Source organism: Artemia sp. Qi Xiang Cuo, chromosome 5, assembly GCF_049724085.1.
Source record: "Artemia sp. Qi Xiang Cuo chromosome 5, ASM4972408v1, whole genome shotgun sequence".
Taxonomy (NCBI): Eukaryota; Metazoa; Arthropoda; class Branchiopoda; order Anostraca; family Artemiidae; genus Artemia; species Artemia sp. Qi Xiang Cuo.
Genome location: NC_142798.1, coordinates 55,458,844 through 55,478,063, shown reverse-complemented (window position 1 = coordinate 55,478,063; position 19,220 = coordinate 55,458,844). Strand labels below are relative to the sequence as shown.

General features: G+C 34.7%; 1 protein-coding gene across 2 annotated transcripts; it reads left to right on the top strand.

Moving 5' to 3' along the window:
- Positions 1 to 555: 555 nt before the first annotated feature.
- Positions 556 to 18,738, top strand: LOC148952290 (U-scoloptoxin(01)-Er1a-like). 2 transcript variants are annotated; one of them, XM_089089739.1, is made up of 4 exons: positions 556 to 664; positions 4,512 to 4,559; positions 13,137 to 13,410; positions 18,495 to 18,738. In XM_089089739.1, exons 2-4 carry the CDS (start codon positions 4,520 to 4,522, stop codon positions 18,541 to 18,543), a joined length of 363 nt encoding a protein of 120 aa, XP_088945865.1. In that variant the 5' UTR covers positions 556 to 664; positions 4,512 to 4,519; the 3' UTR covers positions 18,544 to 18,738. The 2 variants fall into 2 exon arrangements, with proteins under 2 accessions (XP_088945865.1, XP_088945866.1); XM_089089740.1 differs by having other exon boundaries at positions 588 to 664; positions 13,140 to 13,410.
- Positions 18,739 to 19,220: the final 482 nt, after the last annotated feature.

Sequence of the window (19,220 nt, the reverse complement as noted above, 5' to 3'; positions counted from 1 at the left end):
TTTCAATTTAAAAAACTTGTTTTTTTTTAATTTTAAAAGTAAAGAGCGACATTAAAACTTTAATGAATGCAAATAAGTCCATATAATATTTGGAGAGAATCCAGTTGCTTCAAGAATGATTACTGTTAACACAAGAGCAGTGGGATAAACTGCTACCTCTTTTTTATCACAATGTTTCAAGCACAGTTGGGCTTTTGGGAAAGCAGTGGTCAATATAAAGAGGAGGGAATGTTAATGGATCGAAGCCCCTCCGTATATAGGATAAGTTATATTTGTTTAAGTGTTAACTTTTCTCTTTGCCTTAACCTGATTTTCTTTTTTATTTAATGGTCAGAAGGAGGCTGTTTCTGTTAATCAAAATGATGTACCAATCTCCACTTCTTTCCTTAAAAAAAAGATCTAGTTCTAACACGTGCTGGGTTCATTGTACTACCCATCAAATTTGAAGATGTTTTATACCCGGAACATCCTTTCCGCTGTGAGCAAAAGGCGTCCGGAAATTTTGAGTCGCCCACCTTGATTTAAAACATAAGCTGGAGGGTACCTTAGCGTTCTTACACTGCCCGAAGGCGAGCAAGTACGTTTCTTTTATATACGAACGGCTCTCTCTCTCAGAGGTAGTTGCAGTCTCAGTTTCATCAAATTACCATCAGTTAGATCTAAGGTAGAAATTTTATTCGTGTTTGTGTGATTTTAAGGATATACTTTGGAATATTCCGACCGTAAAAGTGTAGTGACGAATATGGCTTTCAAAATCCTTATCGGCTGGAAATATGTTCACACTTGACGGAATATTGCAAAGAAATGAACATCAGAATTCCCAATTAATGCTGAAATTTGAAAACAAATTTGCATAGAGGATCTGTTTCTTTTAAATAGGTTTTATTGCTAGGGAGGTTTTGTTGTTAGGGAGGTTCAAGATTCTACGGGTCGTCTCTAAATAAGTTACGTAGTATTAACATAACGTAATAATGGTATCCTATCATCATATTTAATAGATGGAGTTTTTTTTTTCTTTTTTTTTCTTACCAAGATTGAATTGGGAATGCTACTCATTTTCCAACTTTTAGGCTTTTTTTATTGTCGTTTTCCTTCTCAAATGGATGTGGCTATTGCCAACCCTTGCTCCTGCCAGTGTCCATGAAATCTAAGGAAGAAGGAAAGAATTTTGTTTGTGTTATTGCTATTTTATTACAGTGGCGATGGATTTCTTCATATTTAAGCTTTAATTTAGAATCTTATAATTTACATCGACCTTTTATTTGCTCGCAAGTCTAATGTCACAACTAGGTATATAGGCTCTTCCAAATATATGGGACTAGTTTACCTTAATGTTAAGCAGATTAAAACACACGATTTGCGTAAAACACTAAGAGACTTTGTTTTTTTGTGAACAAAAGAAGCTGCTCTAGCAGAATGAACATGGGCGCCCATATGGAGGACCGGGGGGGCTCCCGCCCCCCCCCCCCTGGCTGAATGATGCTGCCTTATTTTTATATTTTTTCTGAGATTTCTATTATATAGCATTAAAAGTTCCAATTAGACGAGGTTAATTAGACTGAATTCCCCCCCTGGAGAATTCAGCTTATGGGCGCCCATGGAACTGAATAAGCAGTACCTATAAATGAATAATTGCTGTTTAAATGTTGATAGATCATAGGTGTTATTTGCTTAGGCTTTTTTGTGGTAATTCAAGGATTAGAATTGTGTGGCTGAGATTACAGTTACCCGTGTATGCAAAATAAGCTGTAGTCATTTGTAAGGTTCTTCCTTTAAAACTAATTGGTCAATTCAACAGTTTACCGCATAATATGGAGTTACGTGTTTGTCAAGCTTGTAGTTTTGACGGGCAATACTATCTGTGCATAAAAGGATTGGAAAGGAAGGAATATTTTAAAAAAGGCTAATTTTTTTTAGCGACAAACTACAGAGCTGTAAAGAGGTAAATTGTGTTCTTTTGTGTTGAATTATTCACTTGAAAAATTAGCGATGAAGCAAAAATTGTAGATTGGTTTCTAGGAAATATTGTTCATAAGCTCTAGAATTTGGGTTTAGAAAAAAAAACATTGTGTATATCATAAGTGGATTTCAAATTACTTATGTAATTTTCTATGCTAAGGGGTTAAGGTACGTTACGTGAAGTATTACCTTTTGCACTTAACCAGTGTCCTTTCACACCTGGGTAATGTAGGATCAGAGGCAAAAATTGGGGGAAGACGGGTATTTTCCACAGGTACCTGTATAAACAATACCTGCATGGAAAACAGCACGTATTCCTTTTATTCCCTGCTTTCTCATTGATTACTGTAGCCCAATGTTGCATTTCTTAATGAGTTGGATTACTTGATTAGCCTCGATGCAATTCAGGACACAAAGTTCGCCTATAACAAAACTCAAGAGGCTTCATTTGTGTGTAAATCAATCGGATTCTTGAGAGTTTCCTTACTTATATGCGTAAATTGATGGAGCAGCAAAAACTACCGTAGAATGTAAAATGTCACGTCACAAACTAAAACAAACAGTCGTCTAAAACGTCACAACAGTGTCTAAAACGTCAAACTAAATCGTCACAAACAGTAAAATGTCACGTCACAAACGAACTCTTTACTGCTATGCTTAAATAAAACACGTCTGTCAGTTTTTTGTTTTTTTTTTGTAATGTCGATGAACCAATTAACATTTTTCTAAATTGATAACTCATTTGCAAGTGATCCAGATCTTAAGTGGCCTCGACGGATAAGTTCATTATCAAGAGTTGCGGTTTATTGCTTTTTCAACTTGAGGGGTTGTAGAGGAGTCAGTAAATATTACTCATTGATATGAAAAAGCCCATTATTTACTTGCGAATAAATCAAAATTACTTGCAAAACAAAACTGTATCTTAATTAGACAGGGTAGACGGCTTTATTCAATGGCCCAAAGCCAAGCTTTTGAACTACGCCAATTTCGGTAAAAAAAAAAAAAAAAAAAAAAAAGGTAGCATAAAAGTTTGAACTAATCTTATATACATTAGAGTGATTTAGTAAAATATTTATGATTTGAAAATATACACATAGGCCTATATAGGAGAGATTTACAAAAAAAAAGATCATTTAGCAACCGACCTACAGAAACGTTGTAAAACAGAACCTGCAACCTTGGAATCTTGAAAGTGAAGGGGAAGTCGGGTTTTCTCTGACAAGTTTTCATTTGACGTAATTGATGGTTACATAGAAACAATTTTGCGGATCATAAGGATATGGCGCTTTTATTCAACCTGTTGTGGTCACCTGCTGCCTTCAACAGGCTTAACTTGGTGACTGCTGACCGGAAGCGGAAAAAACCATCATTGTCTGTTTTCAACCGACATTAATAATTTACTAAATATTATGGAAAACTTGTTACAGACTTTGTCTTTTTAGAAAACGGGATGACCATTGTGAAATTTCTTCGATTTTCTTCGAAAACGGGATGATCATTGTGAAAATTTCTTCGATTTTCTTCGTAACTTAAAACGCAAAACACATCAATTGGTTTGCGCCTTATATCTAGGTCACAGTTTGCCAATGGAACCGAATTACGCCCGACAGCAGCTCTGATTATGTATTTCGTTCGTAATTCCTCAAGTTCAAGAGTATTCAACGTTTAAAGAAAAAAATATTGATCAACAGATTAGGGTTGATATTCAAGACTATTATTTTTGAAAATAGAAAAGATCTTGAAACAGCTGTTTCCTATCTACGAGGGGACAGTTTTGTAAAAACGATTGTACTCATAAGCTAAGAATTTTCTTCTCGTTTAACAAGTCTATGATCTTATATTGAGATTTCTCTGGGAGTCTATACCCAAAATTGTCTAATAGAAGGAGCTAAACAATTGCAAGCTAACAGTCCTGCCTAATGCCATTGTTAGAGAACAGTTTTAAGATTCTGCTGATCATAAATACTTTCTCTGGAAGATCCTTAATATGTTGTTATTTGTTGCCTTTTTAGAATCTGGTCTAAAGATCCAGTTTGTCAATAGTCTGTGTATAGTTTGTTTAACGAGCTGCAGAAAATATCCGATAACTTGTTCGAAATGTCATAGTATCACTCCCTTGGCAGTTAAGGTGGTCCAACTTTGCAGTTTTTCTGCAAGCACGATCTTTCTTTACCAATCCCCAAGACTACATGATTCTGGCGTAGGACCGTATCCAGGATTTTTTTTTCGGGGAGGGGAGAAGTTTGCCTAAATAATTTTTGTTTGGGGGAAGGGAGGGTAATAAAAAAGTGTTCAGTAGGGACGTTAAAATCTGGTAACCCTTCTCAGTGTTTCCCTGTTCTGAAGCAAGTTAGGGGATATAATTTAGCGTCGTTTATAATCGCAGAAGAGTCAAAGAGTAGCAGTTGATTGGATATATGATGTCTCAAGGCTTTGAACATACTTTTTTATACTATTTACAAAGTAAATTATAAGAATCTGTTGTATTTGAAAGGCAGCTGCAACAAATTAATTCTATGATTCACAATTTATTAATTTTCTTTCTTTTTTAGAATCGAACATGTCGAAGGCTTTTGCGTTAGCAGCGTTTGCTTGTATTGGTAAGTCCCTTGAGTTCTTGATGTTCTTTGTTTTTTTAAGAAGTCAACTACTTGTTTCAGGATTATTTTTAGCTCAACTAATCATCCGTTATCTTTTGCACACCCTGTTCATATCCTAAATGCGAGTTCCAAAAGATTACGAGTTCCAAAAGAAATCTTGTTATTCTATTGCCGAATATTGAATCTCCCATGCCAACAGGCACATATTTGGGCATTAAGGCCTTTACTCTGAAACTCTTTATCTCTACTATGTTTTCAAAATTTTCAGAAAATTCGCATACTCTTTGTGGAGTCAAAAAATTGTTCCCCTTCCCGACAAAGGAAATTCTTATACCGATAAGCTCCAAGAGGAGTCGTCGGGCATGGGCTCCTACCAATCTTGATATTTTTAAGCTGAAATATATAGCTCCCTTTAGCTTTTATACAATTTCACTCCTTTTTTTACCGCTTTAACTAACATACCCTCTGAACAGAAGCTCCACCCAATAATAAATTACTGGCTACCTGCCTTCTTCCATGTGCACCTGTTGGTAGCCACAAAAACAAATAATTACATTATGAAAACCAGTTGAAGCACTATTTGCTCAAGTTCTTTATTTTGTTTGACACCGAAATCTACCATGCAGTTGGCCGCATCCAGTACGGTGAAACGTCATAATTCTCACACTGCTTTCAATAATTTTCCAGTTCATCCCTATTTTCCAGCTTTGAAAAATCCCACCCCCTCCTCCAAGTAAGTCTCCAGCTGTGTGCCTGTAATTAGCACGTCAAGTCTCTGTTCATTGTTCGTTCAGTTTTTAGCTTGAAATTAAGTATTTTTTTTTAGCAAAACAAAACACTCATAATGAAAGCTGTAGGCACTAATTAGGGTATCATCTGTTTGATGTTGCCTGCACAGCCTGACAATGTGAGGTACCATGCAGTTTTGCATATCATCTGAAGGCCGTTGGCTTCCTATCATTCCCATAATAAAAAAAATAGGGAAAGGCTTAGAGATTTTTCAAAGGAGCCGATGGTCATTTTATTTCGCACTATAATTTGTACGTGATCAGTATCTTAAACAGGTGTTATTTTACTTGGCTCTGAGCATTAGAAAAAAAATGTGCCGAGTCGTGAGTAAAGTTCTTTAAATAAAAGGATTTAGTTCTTACTTATAAAGTAAACATCATCTTCTATAATGTGTTTTATGTGTTGGGGGGGGGGGCAGGGGCTGTCTGATTATAGAAAGCATCTCTATTTAAACCATTTTAGCCATTAGATAAACGTAAAAACACAATTTTATGCATTTTTTGCATATTAAGGATGGAGGGGATGGGGTCAAGAATGAGTTCTAATCCTTACTATTTGCATCTTTATAGGAGCTTTTGAATTTCAATAGGAGGGATTAAATCTTTTCTAGAAAAGGTCGCATCCAGATATTTTCCAGATTGATGGGCGAAGTTGCTAGTGTTAAGGGAGACTGATGATAAGATTAACGAATGAAGTGTTAAGGGAGAGGGGCTAAAGTTTGGGGGAATGAACTGTTACCCAAACAAAATCACATTTTTCTAAATACTATACCTAATTTGTAACGTCTGTGTACTTGCGGTCTTTCATGGGGAGGGAAAGATGAAGCCTACCCACCCTCAATTTTTCCGTCAACACCAGAGGCTGTATTATTGCTTATTAGAAATAAACTTCTTTACGGCTTTTCTGTCATTTCTTTCTTTGCTTTGTCTACAAAAGCTTTTGTTCCGTTAGCGTATGGGTTTTATTGAAATTTCAATGGGAGGAGAACGGATAATCTTAATATTTGTTAATTTTTTGTGTTATTTTGATGTATGGCAAATGCTGGTTTTAGTTTTTTATTTTTTTTTTCTTGTGTGTGTGTGTGTGCTTCAGGGTTCAAAGTCTAATCTGAAATTGTGAAGTTTCTAATCTGAACTTAAGTTGATTTAGATCAATTATACTCCTAAAAAGAAAGTAAACCCTCTATCTCGTCGCCGTATTTAAATTTCTCTCGTAAAAATATTCCAGTTTAAAATATCATTACCAAAAGGCAAATGAGCACTTTAGATTGTCTTTGAAAAAACAATCTATACCAATCTAATCTAAAGTAAATCCAACAAATTTAAAGTAAAAGTCATTTTATTTTTTGTGCTCAAATATCTTAGAATTCTCATTTAGCTCATGAAAATTGTCAAGATTCGGTCAAAACCTAGCTATAATTATTATGAAAATATATAACAAATATGCTTTATCAGAGGCAACGCTATAGCGTTGCCTATAATGAAGGCCATACGGCTCCAATGTTTTATTATTATTTATTTTTTTTCCCAGATGCACATCACATGGAAGGGGTCGTCGTAGAAGCTTCAAAGGGGGCTCATTCGATTGGAAATCAGGAGTTCTAGTGCCCTTTTTAATAGTCGAAAATTATTGAAGGGCAACTAGCCCCCCCCCCCACGCCCAGCATTCCCCCAAACGCATCCAATCAAAATTTTGAGATAGCCAGTTTGTTCAGCGTAGTTGATTTCCAGATAGAAAATATATTTTTGTGGAGGATACTCCCCCACAACCTTCAGGGCAAGGGTTTTAAGTTATACCCTGGGGGTATATAACGTTTTTATAGAAAGAGTTGTCGTAAAGAATTCGAAACAGGCTCATTCGATTGAACATTCTAGAGCTAGTGGACTTTTTAATAGTTGAAAGTGATTGGAGTGTAACTAGCCCCTCCCCCCCCCCAAGACCATCATTTCCCCAAACACATCCAATCAAAATTTTTAGATATCCATTTTGTTCAGCGTAGTTGATTTCCAGATAGAAAATATGTTTTTGAGGAGGAGACTCCCCCACAAACCTCAGGGCAAGGGGTTTAAGTTATGCCCTGGGGGTATATAAGGTTTTTATAGAAGGCGTTGTCGTAGAAACTTCAAAACAGGCTCATTTGATTGGAAATTAAAGGCTAGTGCCCTTTTTAATAGTCCAAAATGATTGGAGGGCAACTAGCCCCCCCCCCCTCCGACGCCTATCATTCTCCCAAACAAATCCAATCAAAATTTTCAGCCAGCCATTTTGTTCAGCGTAGTTGATTTCCAGATAGAAAATATATTTTTGAGGAGGACACTCCCCCACATCCCTCAGGGAAAGGGTTTTAAGTTATGCCCTGGGGGCATATAAGGTTTTTATAGAAGGCGTTGTCGTAGAAACTTCAAAACAGGCTCAATCGAATGGAAATCAAGAGCTAGTGTCGTCTTTAAAGATTAAATAGGGTTGAAGTGTCAATAGCCCCCCGGCCCCCCCCCCCCACGCCCATCATTTCCCCAAACACATCCAATCAAAGATTTTCAGATAGCCATTTTCTTCAGCATAGTTTATTTCCACATAGAAAATATCTTTTTGAGGAGGGAACTCCCCCACAACCCTCAGGGCGCGGGTTTTAAGTTACGTCATGTGGGCATATAAGGTTTTTGCATAAGGCATTGTCGTATAAAATTCAAAACAGGCTGCATCTGTTAGAAATTAATGGGCTAGTGCCCATTTTAGTTGTCGAAAGTGATTGAAGTGCAACTAGCCCCCCCTCCCGCACGCCCACCATTTCCCCAAATATATCCAATAAAAATTTTGAGATAGCCATTTGTTCAGCGTAGATGATTTCCAGATAGAAAATATGTTTTTGAGGAGGAAACTCCCCCCAAACCTTCAGGGCAAGAGTTGTAGGTTATACCCTGGGGACACACAGGATATCTATAGGAAGCGTTGTCGTAGAAACTTCCAAAAAGGCTCATTCGATTGGAAATTCAAAGAGATTGTTCCCTTTTTAATATTCAAAAGTGATTTGAGGGCAACTAGCCCCCCCCCTAAGCCCATTATTCCCCCAACTACATCCAATCAAAATTTTGAGATAGCCATTTTGTTCAGATATGCCCTGGGGGCATATAAGGTTTTTATAGAAGGCGTTGTCGTAGAAACTTCAAAAAAGGCTTATTCGATTGTAAATTCAAAGGGATAGTGCCCTTTTTAATAGTCGAAAGTGATTGGAGGGCGACTAGCCCCCTCCCACACCCATCATTCCCCCAAACACATCCAATAAAAATTTTGAGATAGCCTTTTTGTTCAGCGTAGTTGATTTACAGACAGAAAACATGTTTTTGAGGAGGACAATCCCCCACAACCCTCAGGGCAAGGGTTTTAAGTTATTCCCTGGGGGCATATAAGGTTTTTATAGAAGGCGTTGTCATAGAAACTTCAAAAAATGCTCATTCGATTGGAAATTCAAAGAGATTGTGCCCTTTTTAATATTCAAAAGTGATTGGAGGGCAACTAGCCCCCCCCCCCAAAGCCCATCATTCCCCCAAATACATCCACTCAAAATTTTGAGATAGCCATTTTGTTCAGCGTAGTTGATTTCCAGATTGAAAATATAATTTTGAGGAGGATACCCCCCCCCCCCGAACGTTTAGGACAAGGGTTTTAAGATATGCCCTGGGGGCATATAAGGTTTTTATAGAAGGCGTTGTCGTAGAAACTTCAAAAAAGGCTCATTCGATTGGGAATTAAAGGGCTAGTGCCCTTTTTAACAGTCGAAAGTGATTGGAGGGCAACTACGCCCCCCCCCACGCCGATAATTTCCCCAAACACATCCAATGAAACTTTTTAGATAGCCATTTTTTTCAGTGTAGCTAATTTCCAGATAGAAAATATGTTTTTGAGGAGCACACTCCCCCACAACCCTCAGGGCAAGAGTTTTAAGTTATGCCCTGGGGACATATAAGGTTTTTATAGAAGGCGTTGTCGTAGAAACTTCAAAACAGGCACATTCAATTGGAAATTCAAAGGGCTAGTGCCCTTTTTAATAGTCAAAAGGGATTGGAGTGCAATTAGCCCCCCCCTCACGCCCATCATTCCCCCAAACATATCGAATCAAAATTCTGAGATAGCCATTTTGTTCAGCGTAGTTGATTTCCATATAGAAAATATGTTTTTGAGAAGGATAATCCCCCACACCCCTCAGGGCAAGGGTTTTAAGTTATGGCCTGGGGGCATATAAGGTTTTTATACAAGGCGGTGTCGTAGAAACTTCAAAAAAGGCTCATTCGATTGGAAATTACGAGGGCTAGTGCTCTTTTTAATAGTCGAAAGTGATTGGAGGGCAACTAACCCCCTTCTTACGCCCACCTTTTCCCCAAACACATCCATTCAAAATTTTAAGACAGCCATTTTATTAAATGTAGTTTTAAGTTCTGGAAAATAGGTCTTTGAGGATTACACCTCCCCTAAATCCATCACGGCAAGGGTTGCAGTTTAAGGATTCTTCGAATGCTTCATGTTATTTCTTATGGAAGGGATGCTCGTATAAACTGTAGAGAGGGCTTTTTTGATTTAAATTTGAATGTTCTTGTTCACTTTTTAAGAGTCAAAAGAGATTGAAGGGCAGCTAGCCCCTCTTCCTCCTCCATGCTCTAACTGCAGCAGATAAAACTTTTGAGGGTGTTTTTGTTTGGAATTATTTAATATCTTTGATAACAAAAAACTCTGGGGTCGACCAAGCTACCCATTCCCCTGTTGTTGGTAATGCAGTCAATGGCATGGGGTAAAACTTTTTCTGGTGGGTTCATCAATTATGGGAAGGGGTTTTGTGTGGGAAGGACGCATAGGAAATATATTATAATTATCCAATTATAAGGTTAAAATACATACTCTGTGACAGATGGAAAATTGCTTTGGCACACAAATTCCTATTAAGGTATACAATTCCACATGCGATCCCTTTGTGTCAGCAAGAGAAATGATCTAAACCCCCTTATTGGAGCTATTTTTTCAATCCATTCATTGTTGTCAATTGCTGTCCACAAGTTATGCAAGCTGTCTATTGTTCATATATAAGGTTTTTATCAAAGAGGTAATCGTATAGACTTTGAAAAAAGCCTCATTCGAATTAAATTGAAAGTTCTAGATCCGTTTTTTAAAGTCAAGAATAATCGGACAGTAAGCACCCCCCCCCATGCCAAAAAAAACTTGAAACTTTTTGCAATCAAAAACGAACAAAATTAATTTAAAAAAAAAATTTCCGAAAAATAAGTTTTTAAAATAAAAGTAAAGGCATTTTTAAACTTCATTTCTGCAGAGGCAAATAACTGTTAAAATTCAAACTCAAAACGACCAGAAATTAATATTAAAGAATAAATGAAACCCAAAACAAACAGAAATTAAATACACAATCATAGCAAAAAACATTCAACAATTAATAATATAAATGAATAAATAGATCTTAAAGCGAGTAATGCTTAGATTTAATATGAAAATCAAGCTTAAAACCAAAACAAATAGTTTCCTATTTAAAAATAAATGAAACTTAAAACGAACAGAAATTAAATAAACGATCAATGCGAACAAACATACAATATATATTAATGTAAATGAATAAATAAATCTTAAAATGAGTGAAACTTAAACTGAATATGCAAATCAAGTTTGAATCGAATAAAAATAACTGCAAACAAGAGTGTGGGTATCGTATCACCGCAGAAGCCTAAAACCTACTGCGTCATTGGCGCTTTAATGAAAAGGAATTATATTACAAATGTTTTCTTTTGTCCTTAATATTGAAAATAAATATTAAAATTACAGTAAAATTTTGAACTGATGAGCTTTTAGCAATTAATATCATTATGCATCAAATATTCAGTTTAATTTATTAGTTCTTTTCAAGATTGGTCAAGACAAATATAGTTTCACTACAAGCAAAATTTGGATACTGCCCCCTTCTTTAACTGTAAAAACCTAAAGCCTTCTGCGTCACCACTGAAAACGAATTACTCGTATATTACAAATTTATTATTTTCCAGTTCTTACAGCATTGAAAATGAAAATAAAAATTACAGTGAAAAAAATATTGAACTGATGGATCTTTCAACAATTAATGTCATTATATATCTAATATTCAATTTGATTTTGTTTATATTTTCCAAGACTGTTCAAGACTCATATAGTTATGCCATTTTTTTTAACTCTGCCATTTTTTGTAACTAATCGTGTTAGTTTGTTATGAAAACATTCTGTCGCTTCTAGGCATTTCTATTTGAACCAAAACTGCACCTCAAAATTTGTGGAACATGTATTTTCTTGCATGAAACACCAAAATATAATAAAATGTCAAGTTTCGGAGTGTTCCACCACTCGCAAGCAAGTGCCAAGCAAGTGGTATTTTTGAATCCACATGGTCAATTTAGGGGGTGGAGGGTAGGCTATTTCTCGTAGCAGCCCCATTCCGTCGTGGTATGGTTCACATTTTCGACACCTGGCGTCCAGACTATCGTATAATCTACCAAGCATACAAGTACCCCAAATCAGCATCAATAATTGAATGAAACACAAAATGGACAAAAATTAAAATAAACATTAGAGTCAAACTCAAAACGAGCATAAATTAATGTGAGTAGGGTTCAAAACCCCTATGCTTTCTAAAAGCCAGAATATTATTTGTACTTTACTGAAAAAAATATTCAAATGAGTTTACTGAAAAAAAATGTGCATTGTCAATTTAATATACATATGCTGACATTTATTCCCTAAAATCTTAATTAATTTTTGATTTCTTAAAGTTACAAAAGTAACTTTAACGCCAATGACGCAGTAGGTTTTAGGCTTCTGCAGTGATACGATACCCAAACTCTTGTTTGTAGTTATTTTTATTCGATTCAAACTTGATTTGCATATTCAATTTAAGTTTCACTCGTTTTAAGATTTATTTATTCATTTACATTAATATATATTGTATGTTTGTTCACATTGATTGTTTGTTTAATTGCTGTTCGTTTTAATTTTCATTTATACTTTAATAGCTAAATATTTTTTTTTCATTTAAGCTTGATTTTCATATTCAATATAAGTATTACTCGCTTTAAGATCTATTTATTCATTTATATTATTATTGTTGTATGTTTTTTGCTACGATTGTTTATTTAATTTATTTTCCTTATGGGTTTCATTTGTTCCTTACTAGTAATTTATGGTCGTTTTTATTTTTAATTTTAACATATATTTGTATCTCCTGATCATAATTTTAAAATGTCCTTTACTTTTATTTGAAAAACTTATTTTTCGGAAAGTTTTTTTTAATTAATACTTTGAAAAAGTCTTCAAGTCTATGTAGGAAAATCTTTCTCCTGTACCTAGATTAAGTTATGTTTAAATAGCTGCACCTTAGAACATAAGGGGCTAAAACCTAATTCATTAGGAAAAGAAATGGTTGATTTAAACTGAAATATTTGATATAGATTGGGTTTAAACCAAAGGATTTCTATTATTTTAGTGTTAACTGGACTCTTATAACATAATGTTAGATTTCAGCAAAATAAATATTGTAGTTTTAACTGAGCTACTGAAAATCACAATCCTAAATCCCTTGTGGATGACTTTGAACGCCTATTTCATCTGGTTACAGGCATAAATCATATATTTTGGAATATCTTGAAATGAACATTCTTTTCCTATTCTGAATTAGTATATTCTTTCCCAAGCCCTTTGCTTGTCCCGCCTAATTTTTACAGTATCAGATTAAAACAAACTGAGGAATATAACGACTTCTAATTTTAGCAGTTGCGGTGACCTACTCAGTCCCAGCCTCATTGCATGTACCTCACAGAGCTAAGAGGTGGGAGGAGTTCCCCAACGTGACGCTCAACTTCGACTGTTCAGATAAGCCATTGGGATTTTATGCCGACACCGAGTTTGAATGTATGCTTTTCCACATGTGTGACGAAGAAGGCAGACGAATTCCCCATATGTGCGGCAATGGCACTGCATTCAACCAAGAATTTAGAATCTGTGACTTCATTTACAACTTCGATTGCAATGAAGCACCTAAATGGTAAGCAAAGACAGATATTTCAGAACCCAAGTAATTCTGTACGAATTTAAACGACATCTGCTATTTTTAAGACGCTATTAAAAAGAAATCAAATCAAAGCTACCAATTTGTTCAAAGTTAGGAGTTCACTAATTGACATTTTTTCCAAGATTTTGTATTTACATTTACAAACTAGGAAGAGTGCTTTATTTGACACGTAATTTGTTTGAAAAACATAAAAAAAAAGAAAAACTAAATTTTAAAATGTTAATTAATGAGATTAACTGGAAAGAGAGGAATCAGTGGCGTCAAGTTACGAAAATCTAGGGGAGCAAAATTTATTTTTCAAAATCTAGAAGGGAGGGGAGGCAAATTTGTACTTTTTTTCAATTTTTTCAGTGTAAATAAAGAAAGTCTGCATTATATAGACATTATATATAACATTAGAAGTAGATATTATGTTATAGCTTATGACTTATTATCATTTTCTAAGTTGGATGCCTTCATATAATCTTGAAAGATTCTCTATACATTTTATCCTACCATGTAATTTCCTACAAAACATTGATGCAACCAAAATTGGCCTGTGGCAGCGGAAAGGTGATGGGTGGGTCATTTGAATAATTGACACATAATAGAGTGGGTTTTAAGTAAACATGTGACCTTTTTAAGAGTTAAGTGACGTTTACATGTGTCTTAGTGATGTGATAAGACTTTGTAAAAAACATTGTCAAATGATTAGAAACTATCCTAAGGGGTTCGATCAAATTACTAATGCATCCTTATTAGTTTGAACAAATCGAGTATCGTTTCATGTTGCTGCAACATATAGAAATAGGGGCCCGGCGTTCCCACCCTATGGAAATCTCCCACCAGTTGGTACCCCCGCAGAAAATATCCCTCCATTCCTGGATAATTTCCCCTCCATGGAAAATTTCCCCTCGTGCAAAATTGAGCAACCCCAGTTGCAAGGTACCTTAAAATGTCGTTCAGATGTCTTAGGGGGTAACAAAAAGGACCAGATATAAAAAAAAGGTTCTAGGGAAAGGGCTGGCTTGTCTCCAATCACTTCCGACTTTAAAAAAAAAAGTACTAGAAATCTCAATATCCGATTGAATAAGCATCTTCTGAAGTTTCTACGACCACGAATAAGCATCTTCTGAAGTTCCTACGACCACAAGGGGAGGTCGGGGATGAGGAATTGGCAGCCCTCTTTGCCGAATAAATTTTGCTCTTTTTGGTGCTTTCATAATAACGGTGTAGACAAAAATCAAAGGGATTATATATCGATATCTGCCTCCACTCCCCTTCCTTAGAGCTAATTATGCTTTTATCTGAAGGCTCAATGAGCTCTAGGATGTTTAGGCATTAAAATGGACCATTTTATGCCGCCCCCCCTTTATAACTACAGAACGATCAGACAACCCTACTAGAAGTTTCAAGCTCTGATCTACAATTCTTTTTTTTATTTTCATTTTTATGTGGTTCGCTTCGTTCATATTTTTGCTCAGGAAATGTAAACATGGTTTCTTGAGACTTTCTCAAGAATTTTTCTTCTTTTTTTTTACTGAAAAGGCCACGGAACGAGTACGTTGATTTTTGAATTAAAATCAAAGAAAACCTCGGATTCTTCTAATTTGGGTTTTATTCTTTTTACTTTACGGGTTGTCTGTTTTTGTCTTTTTATTTTTATCTGTTTGTTTCGTTCGCATTTTTGCCTAGAAAATGTCATGAACTGTTTGATTCTACTTTTTTCCATTTTTTTTTTCACTGACAAAGCATACTACATTTCATTAAAAAGCAGACATCGGGTCCTTTTGTTATCCCTTAGGATAACAAGATTTCGATTTGTACTTTCTCTGTTGACACTCAATTTTGCTTTTCTAGGTTAGAATTTTCAACGGGAAGGAAATTTCCAGAGAGAATTTTCAGTGGGTGGGGGGATTCTTGTGGGGGGGGGGGGAATTTCCGGGTGAAAATTTTCCGAATGGAAGGTATAACACTAAACTCGATTGAATTTCTGAATCCCGTACTATGCTTTATATAATCTCCTATTACGATAAAATACCTATTTTAGCGGCCCTACACAATTATTTTAATGTATTTCTTTCAAAACAGGACATCAAAGAATATAATACCTGAAACTTTAGGTGTTTCAGCTTAAATCTCTGAAAGTTTTGCTCTGGATCAGGGAGTATGTCAGTGGATGGATTTTAGAAGTATTCTATCTTTACCCACCAGAATCACCCCCCCCCCCCTCTGTTTCCAATTAATAGACTGTGCACCTATTCTGAAACCACATGGTAATAATATTAAAATGAATCTTCTCCACTTTATCATACAAGAAATTTGACTAGAATACAAAAGCTGTATTAAATTATCTTTTGTCATAAAAAATAAATTGACCAACTCACAAAACAAGTAAGTATGCAAACTATTGAGGAATTTACTAATAAAAACATCCTCTGCGTGTTCTTAGTATTTTATATGTTTTTTTTAATACAGCTCTCCAATTGTAATGTATAATTCACAATAATTGGGTTGTAAATAATAGGTTATGTTTTTTATGTCATCTCTAAGACTGAAAATTACGATGTACAGTATTTTACTGTCACGTTTAGTCCAATATAATTTCTGAAAATCATGACAGGGTGTATTCAAATAATCTTCTTGAAATTGTTAATACAAAAAAGACAACTAATTAAGGTGTGTAAGAGGAGATTGGCAACATCACCTTTCCAGTTATTCCCGTTTGCGTAAAACCTTCGTGTCTTCCTCGAGGTCGGTTCATGATCATCATGGAATCATCAAATCAACATTTTCTACCACACCTTAATCACCATTGCCAAAAATGGTGAGGAAACTAACAATCTTGCCCTTTGTTTTCCATGTCCACTTTAATAATTCTAGGATGCAACAAAATTAATAGACAGATGATTACCGGTCATCATGAAAAATTCTGCTGTTCGACAGACAAGCGATACTGCGTAGCCAAATGACATGAAGCTGTAGCATTAAGAACCTATTTGGTGTATTTCGACATGACTCACAGAACTTTACCATCAGAAAATAGAAAAGTGTCACTGCTTATAATTTTAAAAGAACTGATAATTTTGTAAGCTGCATAAGGTTTTTAATTAGTCCCGACACACTCATATATATGCTGATAATTGAACTAAAAAACAAAAAAATAGGCTTGGCAACTAGAAAAATATTTTTTCGTATAAAGTAAATACGATGAATATTTTTGCAGTTTTGAGAAAAGTGTATGTTTTTCGTTTACTTTTGCGCAATTTTATTTATTTAAAAGTTTTATTTGAATTTGGACTTTGATTTTGAAAACGAAGGTATTTATAACTCTATCAGTAAAAACAAAAGATTAAATGAAATTATAAACGAAAAGGAAGATATGGATCTGAAATGAAATTGAAACAGATGAGGTTATGAATATTTTCCATACGTTTGTTTTAGATATGCCCCAATTAGTTATTGTGCACTGCTGTTTCAGCTTGCCGCGTCTGAGGTATCTTTGAATGTCTCCTTTTTTGTCCAATATTGTATTATATAAAATTTATGCCGTTATCGTTTTCTCTATAACAAAATTAATTCCAACTCAAATGCTCAGAACTGCTTCTTTGCATATAAAGTGTTTTATTTTCTGATATTCTATTGATAAGCTTTTATGATTATTAAATCATAGGACATCTTGTTCATTTTGATATCGAGATTTTAATTGCTTTTCTAAGTTAAAGACTAGAATCTAAGAACATACGTAACTGTATCACGCGACCTAAGTACGACCACATACCACTGGTGTTTCGTTGAAACATCATTTGGCAGATAGTTAAATGTGTGTCGTTAGTTACCAAGTAAAATCAAAAGTCAAGGATAAACGTGCTTGAAGGCTACTTAAATTAACAATTATTTCTTTTCAGTTTTCACTAAATTGCTTCTTCAATCGAAACTGGGCAGTACAAACAAAGAAAAAATATACATATATACAATAATGTTCAGCATTAAATGAAATTTACATCCAAAACTTTTCCGCTGTACTTTTGAAAATATTAGCTCTAAGACTTGCAAGGATAATTTGGCTCATTTAAAATTGAGTATAAACGTTCCTTCTTTCAATAAACTGCACATTTGCATAGTGAAAAGGATAGTCCAGGAAATTTAAACCTTACCAAAATATAGCAAATATATGTTTTTAAGATGGACTTCCAATCATATACTAGTTGTATAGGACTTAGCAAATGGCCCCTGAGTAGAGGTACACCCGAAAAAGTTCTATAGTGTATACACGCTCAAACGTCACGGAAAAAACACACAAGTGACGTAATTGATGAAACTCAGATGATAAAATGTTCTAATGCATATTTTCATGGAAGATTATAGATGTAACCAGATTTACTCTTGCTCTAAAACTATGGCTACAATTTCTAACAGAACATCATTTCCTTGGAAGCTAGATTACGCAGTTGTCTTTTAAACAATATAGAAAACAGATCTACTCGGGGATTACAAAATTTTTTATAAGGAATTAGAAATATGGGACTTTTGCCACTTCGCTAAACACGACTGAGTTGTGATTTGACAACGATGTGAATCTTAAATGTTAGTACTTTTATGAACAAAGAAATTTAATACAACCTATTTTTAGGTAATTTCGTAAAAAGAAGGAGTTATTTCAATATATTAAAGACATAAAATGTTCTAGGATTAACAATTTCTAAAACTGTTCTAAAATTTATAAAAATCGGAGATTTTCCAAAATAAGCAAAATTACAAATCATTAAGACCATTTCAATTCTGGGCAAACACATATATCCTAGGCCTAACAAATTGAGCTGGAACCCATTGACTTTATATTGAGTTGGAGAAATACAGCACGATCTACAGGGGAGACGGTAAAATGTCTTAAATTTTTGTTTATGTCTGCTTTTCATGTTTTATGCTTATGAGTCTTTATGTCTACTTTTTATGTTAATGCTTTATTTTTACTTTTCGTTTCCATTTTAGAAGTTATTATGCCTTTTTGTTTCTTAGACACTGTTGAAGCTTTTGATTGAAAAACCATGAGACCTAAATTTATATATTTTTTTCAGGTTCTACTTGAACGAGCTCACCTACGTCACAGACCCCCCAAAGAACTAAGCCATATTTTAGAAGTAATGTAAATAAATTTGGTGTAAATATTTCTTCTAATTGATCAAGTCAACGAAACAATGAATTTCGGTATTAATTATATGTTATTTTATGGAAGAAAAGAGTAAGTCAAAGCCAGTATCAAGTGTGCTTCATTTGCATCAGACTGTGTGCTTTTTATAAATAAAACGTTTTTTATTCTTTCATGATCCATCAATCATTTGTTTATTCTTTTGACCCAGAGTAGACTTATTACTAGAATTAGATTCCCATAGTCTCGTCACCTTTATTGCTCTCAGTCACTAAAACAAAAACAAAAAAAGTCGTATTAGCCTTCACTGTCGGACTTCGAAGCAAATGCCAGGCAGCATTGATATAGTTCCAACAACTTTTTTTATAAACAACGACAGGAAATATTTCTTAGACATTGAAATTGTGCTTGTATACGTCAATAGAATCAGATTTTTATGCTGATTTCAAATATATAAGTTTTATTATGTTTAGTCTTATCCATCAAAAGTTACGCGCCTGAGAAAATTTGCCTTATTTTCGAAAAAAGGGAGAAAAACCCCTGAAAATCATAGAACTTTAATGAAAATCACACCATCAGATTCAGCGTAATTTTAGAACCTACTATAAGAGTTTCAAGCTCCTATCTGCAAAAATGTGGAATTTTGTATTTATTG

Excerpts from the sequence above, each read along its gene's own strand:
- LOC148952290 (XM_089089739.1), top strand. The coding sequence starts at position 4,520 with ATGTCGAAGGCTTTTGCGTTAGCAGCGTTTGCTTGTATTG. Across the intron at positions 4,560-13,136 it reads AGCAGCGTTTGCTTGTATTG|CAGTTGCGGTGACCTACTCA; the intron begins GTAAGTCCCTTG and ends TTCTAATTTTAG. Across the intron at positions 13,411-18,494 it reads TGCAATGAAGCACCTAAATG|GTTCTACTTGAACGAGCTCA; the intron begins GTAAGCAAAGAC and ends TATTTTTTTCAG.